The 19,555-nt window shown below is 38.9% G+C and overlaps 1 protein-coding gene across 4 annotated transcripts in view; it reads right to left on the bottom strand.

The window, feature by feature from the left end:
* FOLH1 (folate hydrolase 1) overlaps positions 1 to 8,009 on the bottom strand; it is a 65,428-nt gene extending 57,419 nt beyond the window's left edge. For 2 of the 4 annotated variants that reach the window (XM_008020467.3, XM_008020468.3), the window contains exons 1-2: positions 7,702 to 8,009; positions 5,372 to 5,477 (exon numbers count right to left, since the gene is read on the bottom strand). In XM_008020467.3, coding sequence (XP_008018658.3) covers positions 5,372 to 5,477; positions 7,702 to 7,819 — 224 coding nt within the window. In that variant the 5' untranslated portion in view covers positions 7,820 to 8,009. Of the gene's footprint in view, positions 1 to 5,371; positions 5,478 to 6,080; positions 6,374 to 7,701 lie in introns of those variants that run through there. The other 2 variants (XM_008020472.3, XM_008020473.3) reach the window with 1 other exon arrangement.
* Between the last annotated feature and the right edge of the window lie 11,546 nt (positions 8,010 to 19,555).

Genomic DNA, 19,555 nt, shown 5'->3' with positions numbered 1-19,555 from the left:
AATTATACACAAGCGATAAACTGTTTGACTAGCAACCATTTATAAAATATCTTCATCAAAGAATAATCTGAACATACTGACACAAGTTCAGAATGAATCTCTTGCACTTCATCTATAATACAGAGTAACACACTTAAAATCAATGACAGTAATTAGTCTGAAGAATAATATCTTTAACAAAGAAATTATGTGGCCAAAATTTGGCTACCAGGAATATTTTCAGTAGACTAATTTCTCATTTAATATATTTAGATTCTGGTGCTTTTGATTGTTTTAAATTTCTCCCTCCTGGGAAATTTCTTGTTTCCCTGAAGAGCTCATTGGTTAGTATTTTTAACTTAAGCCCTGCCCTTAAATATATGACAAGATATTATGTAGCATGAAAATATGTGTGTATATATATAGTTCATAAACTTTTGGAACTTCATAAATTTCTAGTTTTAAATATGTAGTTTTATAAAATCAACATAATTCCATCTTTATGATGACTTAAAAAAAAAAAAAACTAATAACCAACACGGCTATGATAATCCCAGTTTCAAGTTTCATTCTACCATGTGTTTTAATTTTTTTCATTTGGTGAATCAACAACGAATTAAAGTAACTCAATTTTTTAAAACTGGAATTTCCTGTAACTTGTTTACTTTTAATAATTATATTAAAGTTATTTAAATTGTATTTATAAAAATAGTATTAAAATCCTCATTTGGTAAATGTTTAGGGGCAAACTATCTTACACAGAATTTCTAATATGGAAAATATTGTAACAAAAAGAGCACAAACGTAAGAGCAGCTAAGGAGTCTCTATCCTTTATCAGTGAGCACCTGCAGGGAAAACAGAAAACCAGCCAACATGTCACTATTTTCTTGAATATTACAAAGATCACAAACTGCAATGTAACTAATGTAGGATGCAGATTTCCCCAAGTGCCAGCGATACCTCTGTCCCTACAAGCAAAAGGAATTACTATGGAGAATCTTGAACTTACTCATAAAAAAGCATGCTACTATAAGGCTATGCTACTATAAGTGAATTTTCCTGTAACAGTCTTGTCACTACCAACTAGGAAACAACATTTTGCTGTTATCAGGGTTGGCACTCACTCATTTGAACAAAACACATCCTGGAAAAGATTAGTACGAAAAAAAGATCCATTGCAAATACTAAATAAAATAATTAGCATAAATTCTGTAAGTGGTATAATACAGGTGTTATCATTAACTCAGTATGTAACCCCAGCTGTGTCTTGAATTTCTCATCTGTACATGGGGAGAACATCACTATCTCGTTACTTCACAAAGACTTGAGGCTCAATTAGATTGTGTATTAAATAGCACTTCTCAATGATTTTAATCACTTGAGATGTTGTGTCACAAGTTGTTGAACCTACTAGAATATCAAATTTTGCAAAAAATAAATAAATAAGAATAATAATAAAAAAATGTGAATTTACAAATTTTCCCAAATAGCCAAATTCTGTTTATATATCCCTGTAGGGCTGGGTTTAAATGTGTTTCTAGTATTGTCACATTATCTCAATTTTTTTTTGCTTTTTTTTTTTTTTTTGTGAGACAGAGTCTCATTCTGTTGCCAGGCTGGAATACAGTGGTGGAATCATAGCTCACTAAAACCTGGAACTCCAGCCTCCTGAGTAGATAGGACTACAGGCATATGCCACCATGTCCAGATAATTTTTAAAAATATTTTGTAGAGACAGAGTCTAGCTATGTTGCCCAGGCTGGTCTCAAACTCCTGAACTTAAGGAATCTGCCTGCCTTGCCCTCCCAAAGGGCTGGGATTACATGGGTGAGCCACTATGCTCGACTACATTTTCTCAGTTCTTAAAGAGAGCTACTGTTATTTCTGTTTTAGTACATTTCATCTCGTTTACAAATAATTTGGCAATGTTTCCAAGAGTTAAAGACGACTTGAAGGCATTTAGTAAAAGGTGGAATTAGCTGAGCATGGTGGCATGTGCCTGTAGTGCTACCTGATGGGTAGGCTGGAGCTCCAAGCTGCAGTGAGCTATGATTGTGCCACTGTACTCCAGCCTGGCAACAGAGTGAGACCCTGTCTGAAAAATAATAACAATAATAATAATAATAATTGAGATAATGTGACAAGACAATACTTGGAACATATTTAAACCAGTCTGACAGGGATCTACGAATGGATTTTTGCTATTCTGGAAAATGTGTAAATTCTTATTCTTACCTTTTTTTTAAACACAATTTGATATTCTAGTATCAATAAAAGACTTGTGACATACATCTCAAGTGATGAAAAAATTGAGAAGTATAGTTTAATATGTGATTTCATTGGGCCTATATATCTGTATTCAAATATAGACCAGTAAAATTCTGAGACCAAAAGTCTAAAACACCTTTTAAAACAATCTTATCTTGCAAAACAAGGTGGAAAAGGAAAAACCCCTCTAGAGATGCAAAATGGTAAACAGATCTGTGAATTCAACTGGGTGTTTTCAAAGAAGGGAAAACACATACAACCCTGTACCTCAAGGCAGAATGAAAAAAAAAAAAAAAACTGCTCCTAATTAATCCTCCCATTCACTACTGAGGCAGATATTTCAGAGACAGTGAGGGCTTTTACGAGCAGAACAAAGGATTAAAAAGAGGGACAAGATGGAAGGTCAGAGGCTTTAATAGTCCCTCACGCATGGGTGTATTTTAATTAAAAGCTCTCTGATGGACAAATGGCAAATTGGAAATCTAGAGAGCTTAGGAGGCTTCTGGAGATTCTGTGGTCCTTGGAGGAATGAGAGGGAATTCTTTCCATTTCTTTATTTTGTGTGTTTATGCTGAATATCCTCCGGGTAGAGGAGCTTGGTTAGGCACATGGAGAATCAACAAGAAGCTGAGTGCTTAATCTTGCTTGACGGTCCAAAAAGAGAAATAAAGAAAGGCATTTATTTTTCTTCTTTGTTGGTCAATCTATGTCACAAGTTAGTGTTACAGGTAGTTAGACAGGAGCAAGGCAGGAGAGGTCTCTCCCCCGGACCCACTAGAATGTCGGGTGATTGTTTGGTTCAGCAATTATCGCATTGTGTTGTTCGGCTCAGTAATTATCGCACTGTCTCTAAAAATGATTCGGCAGTGCTAGGGAGAGGCCAGTTCTTGATCGTCCCCACCTGCTAATACCAAACTGTTAACTGAATGCAGACTCCCGGGAGAAGCAACTTCCTGGGCATGCGTGTTAGAGACAAAAATGGTATAATCTTCCGGGTACACTCCACCAGAAAAAGGAAGAGCGCCTCAGATGGGCCTTTGTATACTTTCCTACACACATTGCGGGCGCTCACTTCCCAAAGGTTAGCAGGGCTCTGCACATGAGGGCAGCCCAACCTAAGGGAAGAATCATGGGAAAGAGGCAAGCTTAAAAAAGTCCTAGGATCACAGTTAAGTGGGGCACTTGGCCTCTCACCTTCATGTGCCTGCTTGGCTCTCTTCCAAGCGTACCTTCCTTTCTTTCCTGTTACAAGGCCTTTCAAAATAAACTTCCATTCCTGCTCTGGAACTTGCCTCCGTCTCTTTTTCTGCTTTTGCCCCGAGTTGAATTCCTTCTTCTGAAGAAGCAAGGACTGAAGTTGCTACTGACTTTATGGATAGGCTACCAGTAAATTGGAGTAACTTGCATCTCTTCCACCACTAACATTAGGAAAGGAAGAAAGCTGGAACGGCAGCTCCGTCCAGGAGTAAAGACCATACCTTGCCAGACCTCCACTTTTATTATACCTACTATATATTATTATAGTAGAAAAAGCGCAGAAGAGGAGTTTCCACAAAGATAAAGAAGTTCGAGCTTCAGAGTCTCACATTTAAAAGGTCCTTTCAAAGACCTCAAAGTTATCCTATCAATTTTTATTTATACTTTTAATTCTGCTGTAATTAATACAAATACATATGTGCTTGTATGATTATATGTGTGCACATCTATGCACACCTATGTGTGTGTAAAATGGTCTTTTAGAATTACAACCTTTATTCACCAGGGAATCCTGCAATCATTAGAAGGACTTCAAGTATTTTTTGACACATGAGCTAAGTCAATTTGTAAAAATTCACAAAAGGATCTCACGCTTTGAAAAAAACAAGTATTCTGGGCTGGGTGCAGGGGCTCACACTGGTAATCCCAGCACTTTGGGAAGCCGAGGCGGGCAGATCACCTGAGGTTGAGAGTTTGAGACCAGCTTGACCAACATGGAGAAACCCCGTCTCTACTAAAAATACAAAATTAGCTGGGTGTGGTGGGACATGCCTGTAATCCCAACTACTCAGGAGGCTGAGGCAGGAGAATTGCTTGAATCTGGGAGACAGAGGTTGCAGTTTGCCGAGATCACGCCATTGCACTCCAGCCTGGGCAACAAGTGCAAAACTCCATCAAGAAAGAAAGAAGAGAGAAAGAGAGAGAGAAAGAAAGAGAGAAAGAGAAACAAAAGAAAGAAAGAAAGAAAGAAAGAAAGAAAGAAAGAAAGAAAGAAAGAAAGAAAGAAAGAAAGAAAGAAAGAAAGAAAGAAAGAAAGAAAAGTATTCTAATCAATTATATATAGTAATTCTATATAAGTATTTTCTTTTCAGTTGCTTTTTCAATTTACTTATTTATCTCTTTTGTTCTACACTGGAAACAGCTATTTCAGGAAGTAGGGAACTAGTTTTTAAAATATGCCAAATATATGCTCTTTGACTTCATTCATATCATAATAAGATCATTATTCCCATTTTACAGATGTGGAAAAGAGAGCTCAGAAAGTTTAAGTATTCATCTAAAGTATTAATAGGCAAAGATAGAATTCAAACTCAATTCTAACTCAAAGTCCTTTTTTTTTTTTTAAACTGAAATGCACTATCTTTCTCTAAAGCATGAATCAGCAAACTAGGTTCCACTGGCCAAATCTGGCCCACTAACTGTTTCTGTATAGTCCACAAGCTAAGAATAGTTTTTATATTTTAAATCGGTTTTAAAAATAATAATATTTTTGACACATCAATTATATGAAATCCAAATTTCAGTGCCCATAAGAAAAGTTTTATCAGAACTGACAGACTGTTTATGTATTTTCTATGACTTCTTTTGTGCTGCAATAGTAGAACTGACTAGCTGTGACACAGATCAGCTGGCCTACAAAGGCTGGCCCTTTTACAGAAAAAGTTTGCTGACTCCTGCTCTAAACCTCTGTAATGACAAACTTTAGCTGAAAGTATAGTCCTCCTCAGATGAAATGTGATACAAGATCTTTAATAAATAAAACTTTAAGGAAAAAAGGCCAGTTCCTATATATAAAATATTAGACCAAAACAGAATGATAAATTTTTCTAACAACTTGTCCGTATAAACTTTTGAGAAAGTGCTTACTGTAAGAACTTCTTGATGTTCTCAGCTTTCAGTTCATCCAAAAATGCTTTCATATTATGCTTTGGAGTAATGTTAGTAGCTTCACTGGAGGATTTTATAAACCATCCTGAAAAATACATCCAAAAATAGGCATGAGATATGAGCCTATAGATAGGATTTATTATTCATTATTGTTGTATGTATCATTTGTAAAACACAAATTATCAACATTACTTCTGACATTGAGATTTTCCTGAAGTTTAATTTCTCTTGCTTACTTTCACTGAAAAAAAAATCATGCAAACAGGTTTTTAAGTTACAAACCAAATGAAAAATATTTTTTATCTAACATCAATGATAGGTATTGCTGTTATTCTAAGAAATGTTTTATGAGATAATGAGTACCACAATAAAATGACATTAATGTTTCAACTAATGGGTATGAACAAGATCTTCTGAAAATGAAGGCAAAAAGGAGATCCACCTTCTACCTTCATAAAGCTTCTATCTTCCTCTGCTGACTCAGAATAAGCATTTAATACATTTTTATGATGAATTAACCATGAACATATTTCAAACATATAAATTATTTCCAAGTGTTGAAGGCAATTCAGACTTCTAATTTTCTCTGTTTCTGAAACTACAACAAACTGCTGTGAGAATTTGTGTTTCCAGTGAAGTAGGCTTGAGAAATCCAAGTTCAGACAGCTACAATGAAACTGCAATTTACCCAACCTCTCTGCCAGACATCCAGTGCATGCATAAGCAGCCAGAAGCAATGGATAGCTAGATCCTGCAATCATTAGACCTTACAGTTGGCTTTTGACCTGAAGGAGATAAGGCAATATTCCAGGATTTATTTAGAGAAATTACAGGATCTGGGAATAAAATAGTTACAAAATTAGCACCCAACCAGCTTTCATGGAGCTTTCCAATTATAATTATGCTAGTTCTTAATCGCATGCATACAAACGGACATACATATATACATGCACATTAAAATACATGATTGGACGCAAACGGAAATAAGATTCCACCTGTGCATGAAACAAAAAGACTTGGATTAGAGTGAGGGATCAAGAAACAACACACTGAGGATGAGATGCTTGAACTGAGATCTGAAAAATGAACACGATAAAGAGGATGGAGGCCTGTAGCGGGAGGGGAGAGCAGAGAACCCTAGGGGGTGCGGGGCGGGCATCAATAAAGAACTCTTCTGTGTCAGCCACTGAGCAGGGAATACAGGGACGGAAGTGAGGGCAATACCAGGAAGAGTAAAATCCTTTTAAGAGATGAAGAATGTTATGAGCACAGTGTGTGGTTCAAAAATCTTTTAACAACCCCAAGGTGAAGCTAGTGGAAGAGACTGAATTTGTTTAAACCCATCTGGTCCATGCCCTGTTCTTCTAAATCCCAAAAGAGGGTCAAGAATTCCGAGCAGGAGTGAACTACCTGGTGATACCTTAGACTAGTCCTGTGCATTAAAGTCCAATGAGGAGCATCTTGGTAAAAGAAGAAATAAAGTGGAGAAAATCCCAGTACTGTGCTAGGAGATTTACATGCTATATTCTTTACTATTATCAATAATTTGCAGATAATATTATCCTCATCATAAAAGAGGGAAACTAACGCTGAGAGGGACTCGGTAACTTGTTCAAGGCCACTAAAAAGTGGCAAAGTCAAAATTGGAATTTAATAAGAGTCTGAGTTCGCCTGTGCTGTTCTGCTTTTTTTTTTTAAGAAAGTAGGATTAAGTCTGCAAATCAGTACACAGGAAAAACCGCAAAAGACCTGCTGGTAGAGATCTGTCCGGATCGCTGACCTGGTTCACACAGTTCCCAAACTTGCCTCTGTTACTTCCAAGGAAGAAAGAATGTACTGAGAGAGAAAAAAATAAAAAACTTCCTTTTGCAGCAATGTCCTGAATTCCACCGTACACCTGAAACAGTACGACCCGATAAAAACCTTAAACAAGTCTTGGTGCACAGCTCCCTGGGCGGCCTGGTTCAACAGCCCTCAGGGGTTGGCGCTCGTCCTAAACCCTTAAAAGTGCCTTATCTTGCAGGGCTCCTGCACGTGGAACCTTCCTACGCCCAGTTTCAGGTTCTCTCTGTCCTACCATCAACCTGAGTGACTGTCCTACAGGCAGCTTGTGGAGAACTCAGCCCTGCACCGTTCCCAGCTACCCTCCTCCTAACTCGAGGGGTGCTCACACCACATTACCCCGACCTTAATCGCCGCCCCTGGGGAAGACCAGCAACGGGACCCCACTCCGCAGCCGAACGGCGAGTCCCGGCGCCGCAGCACCACCGAGAAGACTCCGAGGTTTGCTCGGCGAGGCGCGCCCCTACCGAAGAGGAAGCCGAGGAGAAAGAAGCCACCCGCCAGCACCAGTGCCCCAGCGCACAGCCAGCGCGGGCGGCGCGCGGTGGCCACAGCCGAGTCGGTTTCGTGCAGGAGATTCCACATCTTAGCGCGAGCAGAGCCGGCCTCCCGGGACCTGCGCCTGTGTTGCTGCTCCACTGCGCGCCCTCCGCCCACCACGGCGGGGTAAAGTCTCTCTCACACTAATGCCTCGCTTATCAGCCCTGGAGGCTGGAATTCGCTCCCGACCCTGGGGTCCAGTTTCTCCCCGGTAGCAGTGTTTCTAGAGTGCGCTGAACCAATCCGAGCGCGCGAGAGGCAACATCTGCCTTCAGGAGAAGGAAACCCGGCCCCTTTTGAGAGGCGCCTTAAAAAAAAAAAAAAAAAAAAAAAAAAAGTTTCTTGGAAAATGTACAGCTCTTACTTAAAAATGAGAGGAGGAAGAGAGACTCTCCTCTCTCCACTCCTATAATTATGAGGAACTTTTATCCAGCTCTGACATTCTGTAAAATCTTTACAATACGCTACTGAATAAAAGTAGAGCAGAGAGAGCTTCGCTTTTTTCCATAGTGAGGAATGGTTGTCATCAGCGTAAATCACCACCACGCCCTTTCCCAATGAATATTATTGTTATTAATAAACATGTAGGGTACTATCCTCCACTTACATTACAAAACAATTTTTTAAAGAAATAGGCTGGGCGTGGTGGCTCACCTGTAATCCCAGCACTTTGGGAGGCCGAGACGGGCAGATCACGAGGTCAAGAGATCGAGACCATCCTGGTCAACATGGTGAAACCCCGTCTCTACTAAAAATGCGAAAATTAGCTGGAAGTGATGGCGGGCGCCTGTAGTCCCAGCTGCTCAGGATGCTAAGACAGAAGAATCGCTTGAACCCGGGAGGCGGAGGTTGCAAGTGAGCCGAGATGGCACCACTGCACTCCAGCCTGGAGACAGAGTGAGACTCTGTTAAAAAAAAAAAAAAGAAAAAGAAAGAAAGAAAGAAAGGGAGGGAGGGAGGGAGGAAGGAAGGGAGGGAGGGAGGGAGGGAGGGAGGAAGGAAGGAAGGAAGGAAGGAAGGAAGGAAGGAAGGAAGGAAGGAAGGAAGGGAGGGAAGGAACTTTATTTTCATATCCCAGTTATGTCTGGCTACTGTCTTACGTAATAGACATAAAATCAATCTTGGTTGAATAAACCAGATGAATCAATCATATAAAATTCTATCCCTGCTATAAATTCTTAATAATAATAATGATATTTCGAAGGAGAGAATAACTACATGCTTTTTAAAATAAACTGTGTTCTTATAATCCGTGAGAGAATCCGTGAATTGACCAGGAGTACTTTATGGAATCTCTGCTTTAACAGAACCATGAGATACAGGTAGAATTTGACCCAGTGGAGATGAGAAGAAACACTAGGGGCGGGGGGCCAGCTGAGTAGGCAAAGGAAGAAAACTCAAGGTATATTCAAAGAATAGCAAACAGTTTGCTTTGAGAAAGGGAGAGCACAGTATGAGTTAAGTGGAAAAAGATGGGGTAGATTGTACAGTCTTGGGTCCTTCGATGAAGACTTTCTGAGCAAAGTGAAAAATTTGGGAAAATTAATTTGTCAACAATGAACCATGACAACTCCTAGATGACCTAGAGCAGGAAAGAAGGGAATTTCTTCATCTCTTTCTAACAAAATCCTGAATGTACTATATCTTTCCTAATGTTCCTATTGTCAAATCTCATCGGAGATAGCTAATAAGAGTGACTAATATTTAAAGAGCACTTATTATGAGTGATGCATGCTATGTATGTCACCTCATTTAGTCACCATTGGTACCCTGCAAGGTTTGTCCTATTACTCTTCCCGATTTACACTTGGTAAAACTGAAGTTTAGCAAGATTAGGTAAATCATTCCAAGTCACAAAGCTAAAACTTAATATTATGTCTGTCTTATTTTGTACCACTCTACAGCCTCTATTCAGCACATGATACCTTTATGGAGTCTGCTTGTGGCATTGGAGGGAGCACTGGGTTTGGAGCCAGAAGACTCTTAACAGACGTTGGACCTGGTCCTGTCCAAGCTGTGTACCCTTGGGTGCTAAGTATTCAACTTACCAGAATATATCTCCTCATTTGTAAAATGTGGGATCACCCAGTAACATTACCCAGTACATTTGGTTAATGTGTTTTCTTTGAAAGTTGGATGTAATTATAAGTGAGCAAATTTCAGTTAAATATAAAAGTGATTTTTGAACAATAGAATTTCTTCAATTAATAATTGAATTAATAAGATGCTATAGTGAAGAGGATGTATTTGAAGAATTCAGACATCGAATGAACATCTGTCACATATCGTAAGCCTTGTGGAACTTACAGTTTAGCGGAAAAGATAAACCTTCAACAGGTAGTTAATAACCAATATACTGAATATTTTCTATATGGTAGACACTATACTATGTGTTTTATATGCATTACTCCATTTAATTCTCATGACTTATCCTGAAATAATTTAAAATCTGTAACGCATGATTATGTAAACCACACTAGATTTTTCTGTTGCACCCTGTATTGTTATTTACCTTTTACAGATAAGAAAACTGAGGTTTAGAGAAATTGATTAACTTTTGTGGAGTGCTAAGGAGTTAAAAGAATAGTGAAAAATGGGTTTAGCTGTCAGAAACAGAAACAGGGGTAGACGTAGACGGGAATGAATGTTCCAAGAATAGGGTCAACTGCAAATGGCTCACTTAGCACCCAAGCATCCTGTTACAAGCACCCAGCTCACAGCCCATCTGTACCCAAGCATCCTGTCTGCAAGCTTTCAGCCTAAGGTGCACCCTTATAAAACTCCACTCCAGTCCCTGCCTCTTTGCAGACAGCCTTCCTCTGCAGTCTGGCCAGTTGCCCCCTTGCAATGTGTCTCCCCTTTTCTCTGAATAAATACGCCTTTCTAAACTCATTACTGTCTTGGTATTAAGATAAAATTCTTTCACTATCTGCATGCCAACCTCACACAGTTGTAGACCATGACAACTTTCTCAAGAAAACAATTGGCAGATGTTTGTTTTCTAAATCCCCCTGATAAGCATTAGGCCATACTACACTTCCTTCTTTAACTATTGGAAAAAGATTGAAGATGACTCTTCATGTCAGAATTTGTAGAAACAAACATGAATTAAATCAAAGTATTATATTCATCTATGAGGTGTGTTCTAGAAAAAAATTAAAATATTTTTAATTCCTCTTATTTCCAGCCTTTTATGCATATTTGCCTTTGAAAAATACTTAGTCAAGAAAAATCACTGGCTGCTTTCTTTATTTATTAAATAAATTATTAAATAGTAAATTTTAAAAATTTATTATTTAATAAATAAATTATTAGTCAAAATCTGGCTTTGTCACCTCAAACTCCTGGGCTCAAGCAATCCTCCCACCTCAGCCTGCCAAGTAGCAGAAGCTACAAACACCAGCCACCATGCCTTACTCATTTAAAAAAATTTTTTGTAGAGACAGGGTCTTGCCGTGTTGCCCAGGCTGATCATGAACTGGTCACAAGCAATCCTCTTGTCTCAGCCTCCCTAAGCCCTGGGAATAAATACATGAGCCACTATACCCAGCCTCCTTGGCTACTTTGTAATCTGTAAACATAGCATTCTTGAACTCTAAACTGCATGCTAAATAACACAGCTCTGGACGACAAAAATTCTAACTTATTTCTCCAAGTAATTTCAGTTTTAAAAATTTCAATCTTTTTAAATTGGGAGTGGTTACATAGGCATTTATATTTGTTGAATTACTTTTGCCATATGTTACAAATATGTGCACTTTATTGTATATACAGTATAAATTTTAAAATTGATTTGAACAAAAAGATAGGGCCATAGATAAATAAGAATGTTCCCTAATGGTTCATCTGAATTCCATTGTTTCAAAGTAATTAATTATCATTCTCCTTATGCTAACTTTACCTAAAGTAGGGGAATATTTGCAGAGGGAACTCTGTAGAAAAATTTCTTTGCTTTGGAATTTTGAAAAATAGAAAATGTAGTAATACTGTTTTCAATTTAATGATGAAGTGGAGTAATAACAACATATTTTAGAAAAAATGCTTGTAATATTTAAATAAAATGTATTTTTTTCCTCTGTTAATTTTTATTACTAAAACAAAATGCTTCTTTTTCTTTTTTTTTTTTTTTGAGATGGAGTCTTGTTCTGTCGCCCAGGCTGGAGTGCAGTGGCCGGATCTCAGTTCACTGCAAGCTCCACCTCCCAGGTTTATGCCATTCTCCTGCCTCAGCCTCCCGAGTAGCTGGGACTACAGGCTCCTGCCACCATGCCCGGCTAGTTTTTTTGTATTTTTTTTTTTTTTTAGTAGAGACGGGGTTTCACCGTGTTAGCCAGGATGGTCTCGATCTTCTGACCTCATGATCCGCCCGTCTCAGCCTCCCAACGTGCCGGGATTACAGGCTTGCGCCACCGTGCCCGGCCTTTTTTTTTTCTTTTTTTGAGATGGAGTCTTGCTCTGTTGCCCAGGCTGGAGTGCAGTGGCATGATCTCCGCTCACTGCAACCTCCGCCTCCCCGGTTCAAGGGATTCTCCTGCTTCAGCCTCCTGAGTAGCTGGGACTACAGGTGTGTGCCACCACACCCAGCTAATTTTTGTATTTTTAGTAGAGGCAGGGTTTCACCATGTTAGCCAGGATGGTCTTGATCTCCTTGACCTCGTGATCTGCCTGTCTCGGCCTCAGAAAGTGCTGGGATTATAGGCGTGAGCCACCGTGCCTGGCCAAAACACTTATTTTTTGATGTATACAGAAGTATAAAAAGTAAGAAGCTCAAGTACTGCTGCGGGAAGTCAGGGACCCCCAACGCAGGGACCGGGTGAAGCCGCGGTGAGAAACATAAATTGTGAAGATTTCATGGACGTTTGTTAGTTCCCTAAATTAATACTTTTATAATTCCTTACACCTGTCTTTACTGTAATCTCTGAACATAAATTGTGAAGATTTCATGGACACTTATCACTTTCCCAATGAATATCCTTGTGATTTCCTATGTCTGTCTCTACTTTAAACTCTTAATCCCGTCATCTTCTTTGCAAGCTGAGGAGGATGAATGTCGCCTCAAGACCCTGTGACTGTGTCAACTGCACAAATTGTAGAGCATGTGTGTTTGAATATGAAATCTGGGCATCTTTAAAAAAGAACAGGACAACAGCCATGTTCAGGGAACAAGAGAGGTAACTTTGAACTGGCCGCTGGTGAGCCGGAGAGATCAGAGCTATATTCCTCCTCTTTCATAAGCAAATAGGAGAAATATCACTGAATTCTTTTTCTCAGTAAGGAACATCCCTGAGAAAGAGAATATGCCCAGAAGGTAGGCCTATAGATGGCCCCTTTTCAGGTGTCCCATCTTTTATGGTCGAAGCCGATGGGATGAAGGGATGAAATAAGCCCGGGTCTCCTCTAGTGCTCCCAGGCTTATCAGGTGGACAAAAATTCCCACCTAATAAATTTTGGTCAGACAGGTTATCTGCTCTCAAACCCTGTTTCCTGATAAGATGTTATCAATGACAATGTGTGCCGGAAACTTCATTAGCAATTTTAATTTCACCTCATCCGGTGGTCCTGTGATCTCTCCCTGCCTCCATTTGCTTTGTGATATTTTATTACCTTGTGAAGTATGTGATCTCTGTGACCCACACCCTATTCGTGCACTCCCTCCCCTTTTGAAAATCGCTAATAAAAACTTGCTGGTTTTAGGGCTCAGGGAACATCACGGATGCTGCCAACATGTGATGTCTCCCCGGGACACCCAGCTTTAAATTTCTCTCTTGTGCTCTTTCCCTTTATTTCTCAACCCAGCCAAGACACTTAGGAAATAGAAAAGAACCCATGTTAAACATCGGGAGCGGGTTCTCCTGATAAAGTACCATTTTATACCCCTCTGTCCTTTCCCTTAACATATCACCATTCAGATGTGAATACCATCAACATTTTGGTAGTGATTATTTGAGACATTTTTCTTCAAATACACACAATACTTCAAATGAAAAATGAAATCATGCTATGCCTTTATTTTTAAGAAAACTTTTAATTAACATATACATACATAAAATGTACAAGTTTTAAGTGTACAGCTTGATGAGATTTTACGAAATGAACACACTGGTCATTTAGCATCAAGATCAAGAGATACAGTAACACCAGAACTCCACAAGCCCCAGTCACATCCCCTTTACATCACTATCTTTCATGCTGATGAATATCCACTATTCTCCTATTCTAATTTCTAACACTAATGTTTAGTTTTGCCTGTTTTGAAATTTCTGTAATTGGAATCAGGCAGTATTTATTTATTTTGCTTGTACTTTATTTTTATTTATTCATATTTATTATTATTATACTTTAAATTCTAGGGTACATGTGCACAATGTGCAGGTTTGTTACATATGTATACATGTGCCATGTTGGTGTGCTGCACCTATTAACTCGTCATTTGCATTAGGTACATCTGCTAATGCTATCCATTCCCCCTCCCCCCCACCCCACGACAGGTCCTGGTATGCAATATTCCCCATTCTGTGTCCAAATGTTCTCATTGTTCAGTTCCCAACTATGAGTGAAAACATGTGGTGTTTGGTTTTCTATCCTTGTGATAGTTTGCTCAGAATGATGGTTTCCAGCTTCATTCATGTCCCTACAAAGGACAGGAACTCATCCTTTTTTATGGCTGCATAGTATTCCATTCTGTATATGGGCCACATTTTCTTAATCCACTCTATCATTGATGGACATTTGGGTTGGTTCCAAGTCTTTGCTATTGTGAATAGTACCGCAATAAACATATGTGTGCATGTGTCTTTATAGCAACATGATTTATAATCCTTGGGTATATACCCAATAATGGGAAGGCTGGGTCAAATGATATTTCTAGTTCTAGATCGTTGAGGAATCGCCACACTGTCTTCCACAATGGTTGAACTAGTTTACAGTCCCACCAACAGTGCAGTGTAAAAGTGTTCCTATTTCTCCACATCCTCTCCAGCACCTGTTGTTTCCTGACTTTTTAATGATCGCCATTCTAACTGGTGTGAGATGGTATCTCATTGTGGTTTTGATTTGTATTTCTCTGATGGCCAGTGATGATGAGCATTTTTTCATGTGTCTGTTGGCTGTGAATCATGCAGTATTTACATTTCTGTGTTTGGCTTGTTTCCCTAGGAATTATGCTTGTGAAATACATTAGTAGTGTGCTAGTAAATCAGCTCTAAAGAAAGGGAAAAGCCTTGGTTTGCAGCTTTTACTGATTTATATGATGCAAATATTCCCACCATGGCAGATTTCAAGGAAACAACAAGAAGTTACTGAATGTGCAGTCTGAAAGGGATGGCCACAATTGCCTTTTGTAAGCTGGCAGAAGCAGGCTTCAGCACACCACGGGACACTCCATGTCTTTCCATGTAGCAATAGTTCACTCATTTTCAGTGCTGTGGATTCATCAATTGTATAAATTTTGCAGTTTATTTATCTATTCTCTCCTCGATGGATTTTTAGATTTTTCTCCACTTCTAGGCTAATAGAAATTGTACTTCAGTGAACTTTCTTGTGCATATCTTTTGGAGGTCATATGTATTTATTTTTGTGGGTATTTATATGAGGTCATAGGTATGTATATGTTCAGCTTTAGCAGAAAATTTTAGAGTTTTCTAAGGCTTTTATGTACTACTCATACCAGAGGAGTATGTGGAATTCCAGTTTCTCTCTGTTCTTGCCAACCAACTGGTATTTTACTGATGACAACTAAAATGGAGCAGCTTTTTCTGTGGTTGCTGCTAATTTGTACTCTTCTTTTTTTGCACTGACCAGGTGTTTTGTCCCATTTTCTCTTGGGTGTTCTGCCTTTTTCTTTTTGATTTGTAGGAGTTTTTGTATATATTATGACTCTAATTTTGTAATTTATTTTATTCCATAAGGCAGAATTTTACATGAGTATATAAAAGATCTAGCTTTTCATTTTGTCACTTTGTAATATTTATAGAATATTATATTTATAATATTTCAAAGAATAGACATAAAAATGGGGTATTTCATGTTATTCATATCAAAATTCTTATCAAATATGTGATTTTCAAACATTTCCTCTGATATTGTAGTTGTCTTTTCACTTTCTTGGTAATATCACATGAGTACTTAAAACAAATTTTTTTTATGTATACCTGATTCACATAAGAATTTAATAGATGCTCCCTGAGTTATGATGATTTGACTTAGGATTTTCCAACTTTATGGTGGTGCATAAGTGATACACATTCAGCAAAAACCATACTTCGAGAACTCATACAATCATTTTGCTTTTTCACTTTTTGTACAGTATGCAATACATTACATGAGATATTCAACACTTTATTATAAAATAGGCTTTGTATTAGATGATTCTGTTCGACTGCAGGCTAATGTAAGTATTCGGGGATATTTACATTAGGTGAGGTTAAGTTATAATGTTCAATGGGTAAGGTATATGAAATCATACATACCTGATTTTAAATTTATGTCAGTAACTCATATATGCAAATATAGGCAAATTGCTCAATTTTATCTCATCTGTAATCTTTACCGTTCCCAGAAATGGCTCCTCTCAAAGTTACCAATTGTTAGGCAGGGATCTAGACCCGACATGGCGGTGCCACCCGTAGTAGCAGGCCCTTTGTTCGAGATTTCCCTTCCTCTTTGAACACATCCGCAGACTTGCGTACGTCAGAGGTTCCAGCTGCAGTGGGCAGCCACACTCCCCCATGACCGGCAGCTCACCTGCATTCCACAAATTCGTAAACAGCAGTTTCAGTTAACAGTTTCCAAAGACCCCTTCCTCATGACCCTTACTCGACTTCTGCCCTAGTAGTTTCAAGACCCCCAGGCCCTGTTTGTACAACCAGCTTCCCTACCTCTGGGGCTATAAAAAAGCCCCTACCCTTCTCCCTCAGCGCAACTTCCTCGGCCCACACCTTTGGACCAAGGAACCTCACCCGCGAGTCCTAATAAAGGCTATTCTCACTGCCATTTGCCTTGTGTTTTCATTCCTGGTTTGTCTCCAGCCTCAGTTTACCTTTACACCAATGGTCTACGTCTTGTCAAAGGCAGTGATCAGTTCTCTTTGATTCTGTTCTTTTGTGTGTGTGTGTGTTTGTGTGTTTGTGTGTCAGTGGAATGACTGAATCATGTGACATGGTATAGCCATAAGAATTATTTAGACTCATAGGAACATATATTCTTACCAAATACGAAAAACATGACAAAGGTGTAGGTTTCCATCAAGATCAGAGGTATTTTGACCTATGAAATATGATATTTTAAATAATATAAAAGCCAAAGAAAATTAAATCCAGTGATGTAACCACCGGGTGAGTTCGCAGAGTTCTGTGGGAAAAAATATTACAGGTGAAATCCAAACTGAAGCATGTAATGTACCTGGGCTATAAGATCTGCAAGACCATTGAGTGAGTTGATAATGGTGACTACAGATAAGACTGAGTTTGTTCTATCACAATAACAGATACCAGAGTCACTGGTCAGTATCTTAGGCAAATATGCATATTCCAACTATCTAAGGGAGTATCCTTAAAGACTCTGTGATAACACTGTTGTTTCCTTTGTGGGAAAGCCTACTTTTACCATTAAAATATTTAAAGTAAACATAGAAATATTTGGGTAATTAAGCCCATTAGTTAAAATAAGTTTAAGCATATTTAGTATTTCAAAAATATGATGTGTACTGTTCAGAAGAATATTGACTATTCAATGAAATTTGTTTCTAATGTAAGCTGTATAAATTGAGTAGTTGAGCTCAACTTTTGGGTTTTATTTATTTATTTTTTTTGAGACGGAGTCTCGCTCTGTCGCCCAGGCTGGAGTGCAGTGGCACGATCTCGGCTCACTGCAAGCTCCGCCTCCCAGGTTCACACCATTCTCCTGCCTCAGCCTCCTAAGTAGCTGGGACTACAGGCGCCCGCTGTCACGACCAGATAATTTTTTGCATTTTTAGTAGAGACGGAGTTTCACTGTGTTAGCCAGAATGGTCTTGATCTCCTGACCTCGTGATCTGCCCGCCTCAGCCTCCCAAAGTGCTGGGATTACAGGCGTGAGCCACCGCGCCCAGCCACCTTTTGGGTTTTAAATTTAAAGTACTTACTGTATTTATATGCACTGTGACTGGAATATGGAAAAGAGGTTAAAATTGGGCCAGGCACAGTGGCTCACTCCTACAATCCCAGCATTTTGGGAGGCTGAGGTGGGCAGATTGATTGAGCTCAGGAGTTCCAGACCAGCCTGGGCAACATGGTGAGACCCTGTCTCTACAAAAAATGGAAACATTATCCATGCGTGGCGGCTTGCACCTATAGTCCCAGCTACTGCGGAGGCTGAGATGAGAGGATAGCTCGCACCTGGGAGGTTGCGGCTGCAGTAAGCCTGAGTGCAAGCCACTGCACTCCAGCCTGGGTGACAGAGTGAGACCCTGTTTCAAAAAAAATAATAAAAAATGAAAAAGAAAGAAAAGAAAAAATAAGTTAAGATTACTCATAATTATAAATTAAATATATTAGACTTACAAGAATTAATTTTAAGTACTTAGAAATGTTTGCTGGACAGACCATTGAACTACTTAAAAATTAATAGAATACATTTATAAATGTTGCTTAAAATGCTTAACAGTATTTAATTAACTATGTAAAATAAGACGAAGACTATGAAATATCCTGCAAGTTATTGTTAAAATGTATTAGATTTCTAAATAGAGTAGATATGTATGTTGAACATAAAGAAGCTAAAGAACAGAGTTTTTTAAAATCTAGGTTCAATCAGTTAAATATTGATTATAAAAATTAAAGTAAAACTCTGAAGAGTTTTCTATATATAAATCTGTCCTCAAGGATATAAAAAAAAGTCAGTGCAGACACTCAGAGACTTTAACAAAGTTAATTGTTAATTCCCTCATTAACTCTTTCTCTTCTAGACTGTATGACACCGTTGTCCTCTGAAACTGACTGGCGTCCCTTTTCAGTCTCCTTTGCCAGCCCACCTTTTTTTTTTTTTTTTTAACCAGACCTTTAAATGTTGGAGTGTCCCAGGGCTCTCTCTTTGGCCCTACTCTTTTCATTCTTTAGTGTCTCTTGAGGTGATTTCAAACTCATGACTAACTTCCTCTAAAGTTTTACATATTATGAAAGTACCATAGTCACAGTGCTGAGAAAAGGAGTAAATAAGACAATGTATATAAAAACACTTGGCTCAGTCCCTGGCTCTGTGGTTGATAAATATTAAGTTAGTATTAATTATTATTATTATAATGACTTAACTTCCAGCATACTTGCCTGTAATCTATAACTATAGCATACTTGCCTATAATCATGACTTAGCTTCTAGAAAGTTAAGTACCATCTGTATCTGACTGCCACTGGCTAGAGGTTCACCAACCACGTTTCCCTGTTGTTCTGGGAATACAGCGAGGCTGCATGTCAGTCTCCCTTAAAAGTAGAGGTGTCGGCCGGGCGCAGTGGCTCAAGCCTGTAATCCCAGCACTTTGGGAGGCCGAGACGGGCGGATCACGAGGTCAGGAGATCGAGACCATCCTGGCTAATATGGTGAAACCCCGTCTCTACTAAAAAAATACAAAAAACTAGCCGGGCGAGGTGGCGGGCGCCTGTAGTCCCAGCTACTCGGGAGGCTGAGGCAGGAGAATGGCGTAAACCCGGGAGGCGGAGCTTGCAGTGAGCTGAGATCTGGCCACTGCACTCCAGCCTGGGCGACAAAGCGAGACTCCGTCTCAAAAAAAAAAAAAAAAAAAAAAAAAAA

Source organism: Chlorocebus sabaeus, chromosome 1 (genome assembly GCF_047675955.1).
Source record: "Chlorocebus sabaeus isolate Y175 chromosome 1, mChlSab1.0.hap1, whole genome shotgun sequence".
Lineage (NCBI taxonomy): Eukaryota > Metazoa > Chordata > Mammalia > Primates > Cercopithecidae > Chlorocebus > Chlorocebus sabaeus.
Note: the sequence above shows the minus strand (reverse complement) of the source record. Positions and strands in the feature narration are given on the sequence as shown.